Source organism: Neovison vison, chromosome 12 (genome assembly GCF_020171115.1).
Source record: "Neovison vison isolate M4711 chromosome 12, ASM_NN_V1, whole genome shotgun sequence".
Lineage (NCBI taxonomy): Eukaryota > Metazoa > Chordata > Mammalia > Carnivora > Mustelidae > Neogale > Neogale vison.
The window spans coordinates 26,199,266-26,218,018 of record NC_058102.1 but is presented as its reverse complement, the minus strand read 5'-3'; the positions used below and the strand labels follow the sequence as shown (position 1 = coordinate 26,218,018).

The following is an 18,753-nucleotide window of genomic DNA, read 5'->3' as shown; positions in this document are numbered from 1 at the left end:
AACATATCAATGTGCTCCCTGTACCCACTTTGTTGGCAACAAATAAATAAATAAATATTTTGCTAGGTGCCCACTAATTTCTCTACAACTCTAATCATTTCACAACTATTCTAATACACACACGTGCTCTCTCACTCTCTTTCTGGATTGCTCAAAATAAATCAAAACAATTAAACTGGTATTATCCGTTACATCTTAGACACTAAGAACTATGAAAAGTAAGCACACCTAAACAAGATGATTAAGGGATGCAGAATATGCCACAGTGGCATAAAAATTATTTTGAACTGAAAGCATTTGATAATCAATAGACACAGGAAAAGGTTCTTCCCTGAACTCGTCTTAGCTGCCGAAAAGCAGAGCCTCCAAAAAGAATTATAAATCCCCTCCCCTGGGGTTTCATAGCCAGTGAAGACTGACTCCTATCAAGGGAGAAATCAGTACAAGGATAAGAAATCACCTACATATTGTCACAAAACTGTCATATCTCCCACCTATTTTCCTAAAGGCTCGTTTGTCTTTCCTAAAAGTCATTTGTGTTCCTATAAGTGCCCTTTCTCCCCCTCCCTTTCCCTAGTAAGCTGGTATGTAAGCCCCAAATTCTAACTACCACGTGGAGTGACATTATTCTGTGAACTCCTGTACACATATTTGAATAAATATTTTTTCTCTTGTTAATCTGTCTTTTGTCAGTTTAATTCACAACCTCCAACCTGTGAATATAGGCAGATGAAGAAAAAGCTTTTCCTCTCCAACAATGGAAACCAAGAATTTTCAGAGAATACCTCTAGGTATATCAGCCTACCTTTGCCAGCTCTCATCTTTCTCTAATGAACTCAAAGAACTATTGCACTGAAGACTTATATTCATTAGCACCAAGTTGAACTGTATTGCTCTGGCAAGAAGCTGTCTTAAGATACAAAAGTATGGGGACGCCTGGGTGGCTCAGTTGGTTAAGCAGCTGCCTTCAGCTCAGGTCATGATCCCAGCGTCCTGGGATTGAGTCCCACATCGGGCTCCTTGCTCAGCAGGGAGCCTGCTTCTCCCTCTGCCTCTGCCTGCCATTCTGTCTGCCTGTGCTCGCTCTCTCTCCCTCTCTCTCTCTCTGATAAATAAATTAAAAAAAAAATCTTAAAAAAAAAGATATAAAAGTATGGTATTTTTATTTATACAGGACTTGGGATTTTAATATCTTGAATTCCACGTAAGGAAATAACTATTTAGGAAGAAACTGTTTTTCTGGTTTGAGAGGACTTTCCTCCTCAGAAATTCAAATTTTGGCATATTCTACTTTCCAGTATTTCAAGGGTTAATTCATTTCAACTAATGTCTTGACTCCCAAAGAATAAATAATCCCTTTGTAAATGTGGTAGCATAGCTATTGCTTATGAATCAATAGCTTTCTTCTTTACAAAAAGAATATATACTCTTGGGACTCTACAAATGCGTCAGCATTAGACTGGTAAGCATACATTTATGCTCTAAAAATCAAAGGCTTGTCAATTGCACTTTTAAAAAAGCATGCCATACTCTACCGGGAAGCAATTAAAATCTTACCTCCAGGGATCTGACTGTAGCCTGCATCTCAGCCAACTGCCGCACCTGAATTCTTTGGACATTTTCTACCTGAGCACCAGAATTCTCTTTTTCAGCCCTTAATTCTGCTACTTCAGCCTCTAAACCTTTTACTTTCTGACACAAACGAAATTTCTCTTGAAGAAGATGGTCCATTCGTTTGCGGTCTCCCGAGGGCTCAACCTTAAGCAGTTGATCATGTAGTTCTTCTTTATCTTTCCTCAGGCTTGCAATCTAATAATAATTTGAAAGAAAGCACAGAAACTTAAATTATTGAATTTTCAGTCATGAATAAGCTTTACAAGTCAATAAATTAAAATTTAAAATTACACAATATAAAAAAGAAAGCTCAGGTGGTGAAATCAAGTACAAAGGGAAAAAACCTAAAATATCACGTTCTTCATTCTGCACTCAGCATGACTCAAATGTGAGGGCAAGGACCTTGGCCTATTTTCCTTCTATCTCCCCATGGTGTCTAGAACAGGGTTTCATCAATTGCTGACTAAAATTCAAAATTATAAATAATACTATAAAAACAATTAAAAATGTGTCAAGTATTTTATAATTCATCAGAACATTAAGGGGTTTATGCAAGATCAGTATGCTGATTGTAGGGCGCCTGGGTGGCTCAGTCATTAAGCTCCTGCCATCAGCTTAGGTCATGATCCCAGGGTCCTGGGATCAAGCCCCATTCGGACTCCCTGCTCCACGAGAAGCCTGTTTTTCCCTGTTCCACTCCCCCTGCCTATGTTCCCTCTCTTGCTGTCTCTGTTAAATAAACAAATTAAAAAATCTTTGAAAAAAATATGCTGACTGCTAAGCTTTTCCACAAGTGACAATAATTCTTGGGCTATATCTATACTAATAAAATTGTCTATTCTAAGTCACTTAATTCACAAAAAAGCTGCTTGTCTGTGTAAATAACTACAAATGTGACTGATGAGAGTTTTTAAATGATAGCTGGGAGTTTATTAAAATCCTAGTTGCACTAATGGCCTCATTCTTACTTCTTACATTCAAGAAAGAAGTAAAAATCATTACTCCAGGGTATGTGGAAATCACAGGGGAACCTGATGAGCAAAAACACTAAGGATTTTCTCATTTGTGCCAACCACCACTGCCAGATCCCAGAAGCCTCCGAATCCACTAGTTTCAAATTGCTTCCTAACCTCAGGGACACTCTAGAGAACCCTCGCCTCCAGGAATGAGAGGGCTAAGTTATCACGGTAAAACTCATTCTTTCCTGATCCCCCCACCACCACCACAACCACATCTCAGCTAATCAGAGCAGCTCTTCTTGTTAAGTCTTTTCCTACATATGGGGTCTCTTCATATGATTCAACTAAAGGATTCAGCTGATTGAAGAAAAAAATAAGAAAAACAAACGAAAAAGCCACTGCTCTTAACAACTAGCCAGGATGAGCTTAGAAGGATCACTCTAAGCCAAAAGGACCCCATGCTCTGCAACCTAGGCAAAAGTGACCCAAGAGATGATTGACGGCTCACGTTGCTATAAATGAATCTAAGAAGGGTGAGACCTCCACCCCAGCACAGAATCTGTTTTCCTCATCTATAAAATGAGAGTTTAGACTGGAAGCCCTCAAAAATCACTTTCAGTTTTGACATCCAGTGATTCTAATTTGGTTTCAGACATGTTGAAATAAAGATGTCAATGGGAAATGCAGGTAGAGATATCTACCAGGCAAATATCATTTTTTCCAGAAAATAAAGTTCATTGTAGAAGGCAGCTATAAAAGTCAGTATCAAGCCCAACTAATTAGTGTCCCTCTCCTATTTTTCCTGCCATTCTTTACATGACAACATTAGCCTCAGGTTTGGTCCCTGACTACATTTTCCCCCACTCCACATCTTTTCTTCGGCTAGTGGTGTAACTTTGTGCAAGTTACTTTTTCACTGTGGCACCAATTAAAATGAAGGTCTTGGGCTGGATATCTTTAAAATACCACTTAGCTTTTTGCATGAGGTAACTCAAACACAGTCTTAATGTGCTATATGAGAGGTGTGGTGGCTCATCTACGTCAGGAGTCCATGCGTAACTCAAGTTCAGACAACAGTGCCCTTTACTGAGTATGATGGACCAAGTGCTGAGCTAAGTACACTAGACATATAATTTCATTTACTAACAATCATTTCTCTTGTCCTCTTCATTTTACATATGGGGTCAGACAGCTAATGTTCTGGATCAGCATGTTTCCTACATTATTGCTCTCTCCAGTAGTTTTGAGAGCAATCTGTGGGACAGCCGAAGTGGTAGCTGAAACTATGGTCAGAGCTGGCTAACAGCATAGTGAAGGTTAGATCCCACATTCATAACTCCCAACTAGAGCTCACTATCAAAGCATTCCTACAAAATCTTGTGATTGCTGCCTTCTGATTTCTCGATTTGTTTGTTCACTCATGTAACAAATATTGACTGAGTACTTACTATGTACCCAGCACTGTTCTAGGTAGTAAGGATACACTACAGAACCAAGCAGACAAACAATCACAAAATCTGTGCATTCCAAGAACTTCTATTTAACCACTACTATGACATTGCTCTTGTCCAGGTCATCAGGACATAGATCTTAGACACATCCTCAGCCCTTCCCTCTTCCTCTACTCTCAATCAGATTCACAAGCAATCTTCCTTGATACCCGTAATTTGTTGTACTCTCAATCCTTGCTCTAAATTTCCCAAAGGCTTTGTCTGAATTTCTATTTTATGACATTTATCCAAATGTGCCTATATTACAGTTACCTCTACATTTATTTTATTCTCTCCTAGAATATAAGCTTACTTGACAGGAAATATGGTGTATTGAAATACATATGAAATATGGTGTATTTTACTTTTAAAAGATCATTGAAGTAAAGGAAACAACAGAAACAAGAAACAAATCCACAACTAGGAATAATTGTTATCTTCTTTCCAAAGGATGGTTGTACCATTCTAACGCCCCAGGCACACAAAAGGAGAAAGTGGTATATGCAGTTGCTCCATCCATCTCTGCTTTTATTATCTTTAGGACACAGCATAGAGAAATGGTTAAGAGTACAGGCTCTGGAATCAAACAGCCTAAGTTTTTGTTGTTGTTGTTTTTAATACTTTAAAGATATTTCTCTACTGTCTTTCGGTTTATATTATTTCCAAAAGGAAGTCTGTTTTCATACTTTGTTCTTCTTCAGAAAATACTTTTTTTTTTTTTTTTACCTTTAAGATTTATTTGAGAGATCGGGAGAGAGAGCATGTGCACAAGCAGGAGGGACAGAGGAAGAGGGACAGAGAACCTCAAGCAGACTCCAGCTATGGCTGGAGGCCACCACGGGCTCTAACTCATGACCTTGAGATCACATCATGAGCCAAAACCAAGCGTTGGACACTTAACCAACTCCGTCACCCAGGCACCCGTATTTTTTTTTAAATTAACCATATTTTTCGATGATGATAGATTCATATTCAATTGTAAAAAATTATTGGAAGAGTTTCTGTGTACCCTTTGTCCAGTTTCGCTACCTGGTAACATCCCTCCTCTTCTATTTTCTGAAAGATACTCCACAGAACTGGTTTTCATTCTTCTTTAAACACTTCATAGAATTCTCCAGTGAAACCATTCTTTTGCTGAGTTTTTCAATATGAAGTCAGTTTTCTTAATAGTTACATAGTATTCACATGATTTACTTCATATGGGGTGAGTTACGGTAGTATTTGCCTTTTGATCCATTTCATCTATGTTTGACAAATTTATTTGGATAGAGCTGTTCACCAGATTAGCTTTTTACCTTTTTGATATCTGCAAGATCTGTGGTGATATTGTTTTATTCCCGATATAGGCAATCTGTCTCTTCCCTCTATTAATCCTTTCAAAGAATAGCTCTTTGCTTCACTGATTTTCTCTACTGCTTTTGTTTTCAATTTCATTGTTTCTGCTCTCATCTTTCTTATTTCCTTCCCTCTTCTTAGTGTTTATTTTGATCCTCTTTTTCTAGGTTCTTTAGGTAGAAGCTTAGATTTACGGATTTGATCTATTTTTCTCTTTTCTAATGAATACATTTAGTGCTATTTCTGTGGTTAGAGAACTCACTCTGCATAATCTCAATTTTTTAAATCTGTAGAGTTTGTTTCTGGCCTAGGATACAGCCTGTTTGGGGGTATATTCAGTAGCCACTTGAAAAGAATGAGTTCAGGTGCTCTTGTTGGGTAGAGTGTTCTATAAATGTCGGTTAGATTCTTCTGGTTAATGGTGTTTTTGAGTTCTAGATTCTTCCTGATTTTCTAATTTTTCTATCAATTGTTGAAACATGGGTGCCAAATCTCCAACAATAATTAAATATTGCTCTTTGTAGTTGTATCAGTTTTTGCTTCACATATTTTGCAGTTCTGTTTGGTTCAAACACATTTAGTATTCCTGTCCTCATGATGGACTGACATTTTTTATCATTATGTTATCTTCTACCTCTGGTATTTTTCTTTGCTCTGAAGTCTACTTTATCCACTATTAATATAGCCATTTCTACTTCTTTTAACTAATATTTGAATATTTACAAGACATACCTCTTTCTACCCTTTTACTTACTAACTATACATATTATATTTGAAGATTTCCATAAACAGCATACGGTTGGGTCTTTTGTTTTTAAAATCAACTCTACAGGGACACCTCGGTGGCTCAGTTGGTTAAGCCACTGCCTTCGGCTCAGGTCATGATCCCAGGGTCCTGGGACCGAGTCCCGCATCAGGCTCCTTGCTTGGCAGAGAGCCTGCTTCTCTCTCCGCCTCTGCATGCCACTCTGCCAGCTTGTGCTCTCTCTCTGACAAATAAATGAATAAATAAAATCTTTTAAAAAAACATAAATAAAATCAACGTTGCAGGGATATCTGGGTGTCTCAGTGAATTAAATGTTCAACTCCTGATTTTGGCTCAGGTCATGATCTCATGGTCATGGGATCAAGCCCTGTGTCAGGGACTCTCTTCCTCTCCCTCTACCTCTCTCCCATTTGCTCTCTCTCTCTCTCTCTCTCTCTAAACAAAATCTTTAAAAAACAAATTAGTAAAATCAACTCTGCAAATCTCTTTGTTCTATTTGTACCATTTACCTTTATTATGACTATGAATATGTTATGGTTTTAAGTTTTTCATTTTTTTTCCTATTTCCTGTTCTAAGATTTTTTTTTTCCTGCCTTCCTATTGTCTCCATAAACATTTTTTTTTAGGATTCCATTTTGATTTACCCATAATGTCCTGAGTATATCTCTTTGTATAACCTTCTTAGTTACTGCTCTGGACATTATACATACATACCTTGTCACAGTCTACTGGTTTCATTTTACTAGCTCAAGTGGTAGTTAAAAACTTTACCTCTTTTTACATCTTTTTGCCCTTGTTTATGGTTGTCTTAATTACTTCCACTATATACATTTAAAACTACATCAGACAGCATTATGTTTGCTTTAACCATCAAACAAAATTTAGAAAAGTCATTCAGGAAAGGAGTATCTATTGTATACACCCAGAGTTTTGATTGTGTTCTTTTAGCCTTCTTGATATTTTGAGGTTCATTCTTTTACTGTTTTCTTTCTGTATAGAGAATTTCCCACAGGCATTCTTTTGAAACTATTGGTAAGAGATTGTCTTAGTTTTCCTTATTCTAAGAATAACTTGATTTACTCTTCATTCCTGAAGGACATTTTTGCTGGATAATTAGGAGTTGATACTTCTTTCCTTTTAGCATTTAATAATGTCACGGCACTTTGTTCTGGCTTCTATGGTTTCTGATGAGAAATGTCTTGGAATTGTTTTCCCCCATAAGCATCATACTTCTCACTGCTTTCAAGATCTTTTTCCCTATAGTTTTTTATAAATTTGAGTATGATGTTTCTCAGGTATATTACTTTCATTTTATCCTATTTTGATATTCACTTAGCTTCTTGAATCTATGTTTGGGTCTATCATATATGGGGAGTTTTCAGCCTTTATTTCATTAAGTACTTTTTCAAGACTATCCTCTCTTTTCCTTTCAAAGACAAAAATCTTAGCTCTTTCAAGATGATCCACAGGTACCTTTGACTCTGTGCTCATTTCTTTTTTTAATGCATTTTCTGTAGCTTGTTAAGATTGGGCAATTTCTAATGTTCTATCTTAAAGTTCACAGAGTCTTTCCTCTATCCCCTCTCTTCTGTTGTTAAGCCCAACAACTGAGGGTTTGTTTTCATTCTGTCTTGGGGAGGGGGGGTTTCAATGATGAACATATTTTACAGTTTTAAAATTTTTATTTGGTTCTTTATTTCTTTGCTAAAACTCTAATTTTTCCATTTGTTTCATGTTTGTAATTGTATATTAAAACATTTTTAGCATGGCTGATTTGAAATTTTCGCCACATAATTCTAATATTACTGTCATCTCAGTGTTAGCATCTATTGCCTTTTTTCATTTCGTTTGATATTTTACTTCAAATTTTTATTTAGATTCTAGTTAACCTGTATGGTAAAACCGGTTTCAGGTGTAGAACTTAGTGATTCATCACTTACATGTAAGACTTGGTACTCATCACAATAAGTGCCCTCCTTAATGCCCATCACCCATTTGGCCCATGCCCCATCCATCTCCTTCTACCACCTCTCAGTTTGTTCTCTACAGTTAAGTGTCTTTTAGGTTTGCTTCCCCATCTCTCTTTTCACCCCTTCCACTATGTTCATCTGTTTTGCTTCTTAAATTCCACATGAGTGAAATCATATAATTGTCTTTCTCTGACTTATTTCACTTAGCCTAATACACCCTAGCTCCAACCACATATTGCAAATCGCAAGATACTATTTTTGATGGGTAATATTCCATTACACACACATACACACACATGCATGCACGCACACACACACACACACACACACACACACACCCCGTACATCTTCTTTATCCATTCATTGGTCAGTGGACATTTGGGCTCTCTCCATAGTTTGGCTATTATTGATAATCTTAACAACAGAGTGCATGTGGCCCTCCAAATCAGTATTTTTGTGTCCTTCAGGTAAATACCTAGTAGTACAATTGCTGGGTCACAGGGTAGTTCTACTGTTAACTTTCTGAGGAACCTCCATACTGTTTTCCAAAGTGACTGTACCAGTCTGCATTCTCACCAATAGTGCAAGAGGTTCCCCTTTCTCCACAACCTCACCAACACGTGTTACTTCTTGTGTTAATTTTAGCCATTCTGATAGGTGTGAGGTGGTATCTCATTGTGGTTTTGATTTGTACCTCCCTAATGAGGAGTGATGTCGAGCATCTTTTTATGTGTCTATTTGCCATCTGGATGCTTTCTTTGGAAAAATGTCTGTTCACTTCTTAGCTGGACTATTTATCATTTAGGTATTGAGTTTGTAAGTTCCCTACAGATTTTCGACACAACTCTTTATCAGATATGTCATTTGCAAATATCTTCTCCCATTTCATAGGTTGTCTTTTAGTTTTGAGATCTTTCAGGTTCTCAGTATGCCAACTGATTTTCTACTGAAATTTAAACTTTTGGGGTATTGTATTAGGAGACTCTGGATCTTATCTAAAGTTTATTTTAGTTGGCTTTATAGGACATGGCTCTGCCAGGGAAAAGATGGTGTCATCACCTCATTACTACCAGGCAGAGGTAGTAGTACAGATTCCCCACCTTAGCTCTAGGACACCCAGGATGGGACAGGCTTCTCATGACACCATGCTGGGTAGAAGTAGGAGTTCCACCATCCTACATTGTTGGTGGGAATGCAAGCTGGTGTAGCCACTCTGGAAAACAGCATGGAGGTTCCTCAAAAATTGAAAAGAGAACTACCCTACAACCCAACAACTGCCCTACTGGGCATTTATCCTAAAGATACAAATATAGTGATCTGAAGGGGCACCTGCTCTCCAAGGTTTATAGCAGCAATGTCCACAATAGCCAAACTATGGAAAAAGCCTAGAAGTCCATCAACAGATGAATGGATAAAGAAGATGTGGGGGGGGAGGGTGTATGTGTGTGTGTGTATACACATATACACAATGAAATATTATGCAGCCATCAAAAAATGTGAAATCTTGCCATTTGCAATGACATGGATAGAACAAGAGGGTATTATGCTAAGTGAAATAAGTCAATCAGGAAAGACAATTATTCAATGATCCCACAGATATGAGAAATTTGAGAAACAAGATGGAGGATCATAGGGGAAGGGAGGGAAAAATGAAACAAGACAAAACCAGAAAGGGAGACTAACCATAAGAGACCCTTAATCTTGGGAAACAATCTGAGGGTTGCTGGAGGGAAGGGGGATCGGAAGGATGAGGTGGCTGGGGGATGGACATTGAGGAGGGGATGTGCTATGGGGAGTGCTATGACTTGTGTAAGACTGATGAATCATGGACATGTACCACTGAAACAGATAATACATTATAAGTAGGAGTTCCAGCTTCCAAATGGGCAAATAAAGAACTCCCTAAATGGCAGGGGTAGTAGGAATGATTTGTCACTGCTTCATATATGACCTCCACTGACAACACAGAGTCAGCGTAGCTTCCATTAACACTCCAAGGCCGGATAACAGTGAAAATCCTCATTCTGCACTAGGCCTTCTCTGACATGACCCAAGCAGAGAGGGGAGAGAGTACTCCATTACTGCCAACCAAGGCAATGGAAATCTAGGCTTTGATGTCATCTCCAACACCATCATGGCAGGAAGGTGGAAGCCCTAGTTACTGCCAAGTGTGAATGAAAATCCTGGTTCCCTATTTTGCCTTCTCTGGTAATCATCTGGGCTGAAAATTAGGACTCCACATTACAGCCTGGGGAAGACGAAAGTCTAGGTGCTCTCATGGCCTTTGCTGGTATAGGTTGGAATAAGGCTGGTTTTTACTGCAGTATTTGGCTGCTCTTTTCCTGGAGAGAACAGGACTCTCCTGTCCTATAATATCTACAGGGGTTTTTTTTACCCTTACTAAGATGAAGAGGGGAAAATACATCTACTCAATATTCCTGGGAGCAGAAGTCTTCTGGGTGTTTTTTAAGATTTACTCTTTATCACTAGTTTTAACTAATATGAATCTATGTGGCCTTGGTGTAGTTTTGTGTTTTCTGTGCATGTGTTTCAATGAGAGTTTTAGGTCTGTGGATTTACAGTTTTCATGAAATCTGAAAAATTTAGCCATTATTTCTTCAAATATATTTTCTGTTCTTTCCTTCTCATTTTAGAATTTGAAATATCTGACACCGACTGCTATGTATTATAATCATTTTTTTCCTATCCTTTTTCTCTCTATATTACATCTTGGATAATTTCCCCTATAAAATCTTCAATTTAGCCATTATTTTCTCTTCTGCAGTGTCTAAACCCATTTATAGTATATTTTCCACTTAGATTGTTGACCCTTGAACAAATCGGGGGTGACGCATCAACCCCCCATGCAGTCAAAAATCCATGTATTATTTTTGCCCCCATCTTCGAAATTTAACTACTACTAATAGCCTACTGTTGACCAGAAACCTTATCAATAATACAGTCAACTGACATATTTTGTATATTATATGTATATATACTGTATTCTTACAATAAAGCAATCTAGAGGGGAAAATGTTAAGAAAATTATGGGAATATATTTACAGCATTGTACTCTATTTATCCAAAAGAAAGTCTGCTTTTAAGTGGGTCTGCGCAGTTCCAACCCATGCTGTTCAAGGGTTAGCTGTATTTTTTTATCACAAGAATCTTTTCTTAAAAATGTGTTCCATGTATCTTATTATGTTCAAGATTTTCCTTAACTTTTTGAGCTTATGGAGTATATTTATATGGTTTAATGACTCTGTCTACTTCTGTGAACTTTTTCTTCATTAAGAAATAAATCCTCCTGCTTCTCTGCATGCCCCGTCAACTTTCAAAAAATAATCTTTATTCCATGCTCCTGGATTGGAAGAACAAATATTAAAATGTTGATACTACCCATAGCCACCTGCAGATTTCACACAATCCCCATCCTAGTATCAACAGCATTTTCACCAAACTAGAACAAATAATCCTAAAAATTTTATGGAACCATAAAAAACCCTAAATAGCCAAAGCAATTCTGAAAAAAAGAACAAAATGGAAGAGATCCCAATCCTGGATTTCAAGATGTACTACAAAGCTATAGTAATCAAAATAGGATGGTACTGGCACAAAAACACACACAGATCAAGAGAAGAGAACAGATAGCCCAGAAATAAACCCACAATTATATGCTCAATTAACCTTCAACAAAGGAGGAAAGAATATGCAATAAGAAAAAGACAGTCTCTTCAATGAATGGTGTTGGTAAAACTGGAAAGCTATATGCAAAAGAATGAAACTGGACCACTTTCTTACACCATACATAAAAATAAACTCAAACTATATTAAAGACCTAAATGTGAGACATGAAACCATAAAAATCCTATGAGAACACAAGCAGTAATTTCCCTGACATCGGATATAGCAACATTTTTCTAGATATGTCTCCTAAGGCAAGGGAAACAAAAGCAAAAATAAACTATTGGGACTACATCAAAATAAAAGCTTCTGCACAGCTAAGGAAACAAAAAAACTAAAAGGCAACCTACATAATGGGAGAAAATATTTGCAAATGACATATCTGATAAAGGGCTAAGTATCCAAAATATACAATGCAGCTCCAAAACCCCACAAATAATTCAATTAAAAATGGGCAGAAGGCATGAACAGATATTTCTCCAAAGAAGACATACAGACGGCCAACAGACACATGAAAAGATGCTCAACATCACGCATCATTAGGGAAATAAAAATCAAAACTACAATGAGATATCACCTCACACCTGTCAGAATGGCTAAAATAAAAAATGCAAGAACCAAGTGTTGGCAAGGATGTAGAAAAAAAGGAACCTTATTGCACTTTCAGTGGGAATGCAAACTGGTACAGCCACTGTGGAAAACAGTATGGAGGTTCCTCAAAAAGCTAAAAATAGAATTATCCTACAATCCAGGTATAGCACTACTGGGTATTTACCCAAAGAAAATGAAAACACTAATTTGAAAAGATATATGCAACCCTATGTTTACTGCAGCATTATTTACAACAGCCAAATTATGGAAGCAATCCAAGTGTCCACTGATAGATGAATGGATAAAGATAATAGGCTATGTATAAATACAATGAAGTATTACCCAGCCATAAAAAAGAATGAAATTTTGCCATTTGCAGCAACATGGATGGATCTAATGCGTTTAATCTAAGTGAAATAAGTCAGAGAAAAACAAATACCATATAAGTTCACTCATATGTGGAACTTAAGAAACAAAACAAATGAACAAAGAAAAGAGAGACAAAAAAAATTCTTAACTATAGAGAACAAGCTGGTTATCAGAGGGGAGATGGGTGGGGAAATGGGTGAAAAAGGTAAAGTGGATTAAGAGACACTTCTGGGGCGCCTGGGTGGCTCAGTGGGTTAAGCCGCTGCCTTCGGCTCAGGTCATGATCTCAGGGTCCTGGGATCGAGTCCCGCATCGGGCTCTCTGCTCAGCGGGGAGCCTGCTTCCCTCTCTCTCTCTCTGCCTGCCTCTCCGTCTACTTGTGATTTCTCTCTGTCAAATGAATAAATAAAATCTTAAAAAAAAAAAGACACTTCTGATGAACACTAAGTAATGTACAGAACTGTTGAATCACTATACTGTACACCTAAAACTAATAACAATGTACATTAATTATACTGGAATTTTTAAAAATCAATATTTTAAAAAAGTCTTTATATTTTAGATCAGTTTTAGGTTTACATCAAAACTGCACAGAAAGTACAGAATTCCCACATGTGCCCAGCCTCGCCCTCTATCAGCATCATACACCGGAGGGGTAGATTTGTTATAACTCATGAACATACAGTAATGTATCATTATGACCAAGTCTATAGTTTACATGTGGGTTCACTCCTGGTGTACATTCTATGGATATTAATGAATGTAACCTGATGTGCACCCACCACTTTAGTATCACACAGAGCAGTCACTACTCTAAAAGTCCTCTGGGCTCCACCTACTCATCCCTCCCTCTCCCCTAATCCCTACTAACCGGAGATATATATTTTTTTTTTTGGAGATATTTTTAATGTCTCCATAGTTCTGCCTTTTCCTATACGTCATGTCGTTGGAATACTACAGTACATAGCCTTTCCAGACTGGCTTCTTTCACTTAGTAATAAGTAATAAAGGTTCCACCATGTTTTTCAGTTCACTTAACTACTAACCTATTGAAGGACATACTGGTCATGTTTTGGCAATTAGGAATAAAGGTGCTAAAAATAACTGCACAAAGTTGTGCAGAAATAAATTCTCAGTTCTTTTAAGTAAATATCAAGAAGTATGAGCTACATCTTATGGTAAATTATGTGTAGTAAAATTATGTTTAGTTTTCTAAGAAACTGCCAAACTGGCTTCTTCGAGTTGCTGTACCATTTTCCACTCCCACCACTAATGGTGGGAAGTCGCGTGGCTCCACATCCTCACTGGCAATTAGTTAGTATCACCAGTGTTTTGGATCTGGCCATTCTCAATATGTGTGTTTTAGTGTCTTGTTTTAATTTGCAATTCCCTAATAACATACAATGTTGAACATATTTTCATATTCTGATTTGCCATGTGGGATATCTGGTGATATATCTGTTATATATATCGATAGATATATCTATTATATATATATCGATAGATATATATATCTATATATTGTCTGGTGAGATATCTGTTCAAGTGTTTGGCCTATTTTTAAACTATAAGTAAGTATGTTTTCTTACCATCAAGTTTCATAATTCTTTGTATAGCCTAAATAACGGTCTTTTATCCTATGTGCCTGTAGTAAATATCTTCTATCAGTCAATGGCTTCTCATTCTCTTTACAATGTCTTTCACAGAGGTTTTTAATTTTAATAAAGTCTAACTATTATTTATTATTTTTTTATTTTCAGAAAAACAGTATTCATTATTTTTTCACCACACCCAGTGCTCCGTGCAAGCCGTGCCCTCTATAATACCCACCACCTGGTACCCCAACCTCCCACCCCCCCCACCATTCAAACCCCTCAGATTGTTTTTCAGAGTCCATAGTCTCTCATGGTTCACCTCCCCTTCCAATTTACCCAAAAGCACATACCCTCCCCAATGTCCATAACCCTACCCCCCTTCTCCCAACCCCCCTGCCCCCAGCAACCCACAGTTTGTTTCGTGAGATTAAGAGTCACTTATGGTTTGTCTCCCTCCCGATCCCGTCTTGTTTCATGGATTCTTCTCCTACCCACTTAAGCCCCCATGTTGCATCACCACTTCCTCATATCAGGGAGATCATATGATAGTTGTCTTTCTCTGCTTGACTTATTTCGCTAAGCATGATACGTATTACTTCTTTTGTGTGTCATATTTTTAATGTTGTATCTAAAAAGTCATTGCTAAACAAGGTCATCTAAGTTTTCCCCTATTATCTTCTAGGAGTTTGATAATTTTAAGTTTCACATTTAGGTCTATGTTCTACTTTTACTTTTTTGTGAAAGGTGTATTTTTTTTATAGATTCATTTCTTCTTGTATGTGCATATCCAGTTGTTTTAGCACCATTTGTTAAAAAGACTTTTTCTCCGTTTAGTCTTTCCTCTTCTGTCGAAGACCAAATGGCTATATTTGTGTAAGTCTATTTCTAGGTTCTCTGGTCTATTGATCTATTTGTCTATTCTTTTGCCAATGGCTGACTTGGTTAAATAGCTTTATAGTAAATCCTGACGTCTACACTGTCAGTCATCTAACTTTGTTCTTTAATATTGTGTTGGCTATTCTGGGTCCTTTGTTTCTCTTTATAAACTTTAGATGCAGTTTGAGGATATTAACAAAATACCTTGCTGGCATTTTGATTGGGATTGCACTGAAACTACAGATCAAGTTGGGAAGAACAGACATGTTGACAACATTGAGTCTTCCTATCCACAAACATGGACTATCACTCCATTTATTTAGTTCTTTAATTTTGTTCATCAGATTTGTAGTTTTCTTCATACAGATCTTCTACATTTTTTTTCAGATTTATATCTCAGTATTTCATTTTGGGGGATGCTAACATAAATGACACTACGCTTTTAAATTCCAATTTCACCTATTCAATCCTTTTATACAGGAAAGCATCTTTTGTACATTAACATTGTTTCCTGTAATTTCACTGTAACTGATTATTAATTTCAAGAGCTTTTGGTTCACTGTTTGAGATTTTCTACATAGACAATCAGTTATCTGCAAGCAAAAAGTTTTATTTCTCCCTATCAAATCTGTATGTCTTTTACTTCCTTTTCTTGTCTTACCATATTGAATAAGACACCCAGCATAATGTTGAAAAGGCAAGGTAAAAGGATATCCATGCCTCACTCTTCCTGATCTTAGTGGGAAAGCTCTACATTTCTCATCATTAAATATGATGTTAGCTATAGATTTTTTGTAGATATTCTTAGACAAATTAAGGTAGTTCCCTCCTCTATTTCTAGTCTGCTGAGAGTTTGTATCAAGAATGGATATTGGATTCTCTCATGATTCTTCGGCATCTACTGATATGATCATGTAATTTTTCTTTTTTGGCCTGTCGAGGTGATGGATTACATTAATTCATTTCCTAATGTTGAACCAGGTTTGCATGCCTATACAAACCCTACTTGTTCATGGTATATTATTTTTATACATTGTTGGATTTGATTTGCTAATATTTTGTTCAGGATTCTCGAATTTTTGTTAATGAGAGGCAGTGATCTATAGTTGTTGGGTTTTTGTTTGTTTGTTTGTTTGTTTTTCTTATAATGTCTGTTTGGTTTAGGTGTAAGGAAAGGTAATAGGTATCTGGCCTTTAGAATGAGGTAAGAAATACTACCTCTCATTCTATTTTCTGAAAAAGACTGTAGAGACCTGATGTTTCTTCCCTAAATGTTTTGTAGAGTTCATTTATAAACCCATCTGGGCTGCCCAGTCATTTTTTATTGGCTGTAAGACATTGTGAATTTTATGGGGGAAAGTTCACTTAACTACTGCTGGAGTAGTTCCCTGCCCCCCCCCACTACACCCCCCCCCCTTGCTGGAGTCTTCTGGATTCCTTTACATACTTTTAAATCTTTATTCTGTTATGCTTTTAAGTTACTTAGAAACAGTCTGATCCTTGCAAATCTTGCTTTTACACTTGTTAGGGAGAAACAGAGCAGCCTTTAGTGTAGGGCTAATTTGGCTTTACTACTGAAGTAAAACCTTTCTGAGTCTTCTACTCAATGCACCATGCATGGTAAAGCCTTTCCACTCTGATGGACATAATATGGCACAATCGTAGGGCTGACTTCATTTGTTTTCCTTCTTGTAGGGATCACTGCACCTTGTACTACCTGTTTCTCAGTGTCTGGACACCACTGTTTTCTGTATTTTGTCTCAGTTTTCAGGCAAGACCTTAGAAAAATTCAGTCCCTATTACTCCATTAGAGCCAGAAACAGAAACTCCTAGACAATATGAATCATGGTTCTACCATCTACTATCTGTAGATGGACAGACCGTGGACTAATCTCAGTACTTCATGAGTGTTTTTTCAGAAATGAGTGTTTTCTCATTTATAAAATGGGAATAATGATTATCTAATTCCCACATCTGCAACTTGATTTACAAATCTGAAACCTATTTTAAAAATCTGCTATGTTTATTATGATAATTAGCACTATGATTAATGCTATCAGGTCCTAATAGTAGTAACACCATTAATTTGAACATTTACTGTGTGTCAGGGTTATTATGGTAAATATTTTGCACATGAAGTTTCATGCTCTCAGATCTCAGTTTTTAAAATCAAATTAGCTTACCTTTTTTATGTTACTACTATTTTAAGTTTCTCCTCTCCTCCTATATGCACTAGAATGAACTTTTCCTAAACTAATGATGGAATACAAAAACACTGTGATTTGTTTATACTTAATGGAAGTGACACTTAAATTACTTACAAATCTAAAGTTCATATTTTTTAATTATTATTTATTTATTTATTTTCAGAAAAACAGTATTCATTATTTTTTCACCACACCCAGTGCTCCGTGCAAGCCGTGCCCTCTATAATACCCACCACCTGGTACCCCAACCTCCCACCCCCCCGCCACTTCAAACCCCTCAGATTGTTTTTCAGAGTTCATATTTTAATCTAATTTCGGATGTTATAGTTCCCTTTCTTTATACCCTTATTTTCTCCTAGTAAAAGAAAGATAGTCACAGGGAGAAAGCAATTCCCAGAACTACGTACTTGCCCCCCAGACACAGTTAGGGAAAAATTAGGGAATGGAATACAAGAACTGTTGGGAAATGAGCTTATATTCATTTCATCTTAAAAAGAACTGAATTGAGACAGAACAAGAGAATATGGAAAATAAAATACATGCTGCCAGGGCACAGGGCACCTGAAAGCAGAGCAGTCCAAATGCTAAGAGTGAGATGAAGGTGGGGGGCACAGGAACTGAAATTAGAGATGCCCTGGAAGTATTTATGTCATCTGAATTATAGACCTGACACTGAAGATTCCAGCATGCTAAGCAAGAGAATCAAATACTCCAAAATGTTGAGGATGTGTTAACATTTATTCAATATTTACTGTGTGCTAGGTACTTATGTAAGTATTTTACATACCCCAATTTATTAAATCTTACAGATCCACGAGATATATATTACTGTTAACACCATTTTACAGATAAGGAGACCGAGGCACAGAGAAGTTCAATTTAGTTCTCAATGTCACATTAAATAAACATCTTGAATGTTTTAAATTTTACCTGTAAAAAGTTTAGTTTTTGAGATAGTTTAAACTGCATCCACAGAGAATTATTTTTTATTGTTTATTCATTTTTAAGAGAGAGTGAGTGAGAGCACGAATAGGGGGGAGGGGGTAAGAGGGAGAGGGAAACGCAGACTTCCTCTGAGCAGGGAGCATGACATAGGGCTTGATTTCAGGATCACGACCTGAGCCAAAGGCAGATGCTTAACCAACTGAGCCCCCAGGCATCCCCATACAGAGAATTTTAATGAGTAAGATTTCACAGAGCCCTTCTAAAAGGTTTACCAAAATTCATCCCAGAGAATTCCCACTGGGAGGTAATTTAGTTTTAATTTGGGAGACTTCTGCCTATTGTAATATGGTTT

General features: G+C 37.0%; 1 protein-coding gene across 3 annotated transcripts in view; it reads right to left on the bottom strand.

Annotated features, from left to right (window-relative positions):
• The window catches only part of CEP83 (centrosomal protein 83), a 137,360-nt gene that overhangs the window by 47,803 nt on the left and 70,804 nt on the right, over window positions 1-18,753 (bottom strand). For all 3 annotated transcript variants that reach the window (XM_044228118.1, XM_044228120.1, XM_044228121.1), the window contains one exon: window positions 1,558-1,809. In XM_044228118.1, coding sequence (XP_044084053.1) covers window positions 1,558-1,809 — 252 coding nt within the window. The remainder of the gene's footprint in view (window positions 1-1,557; window positions 1,810-18,753) is intronic.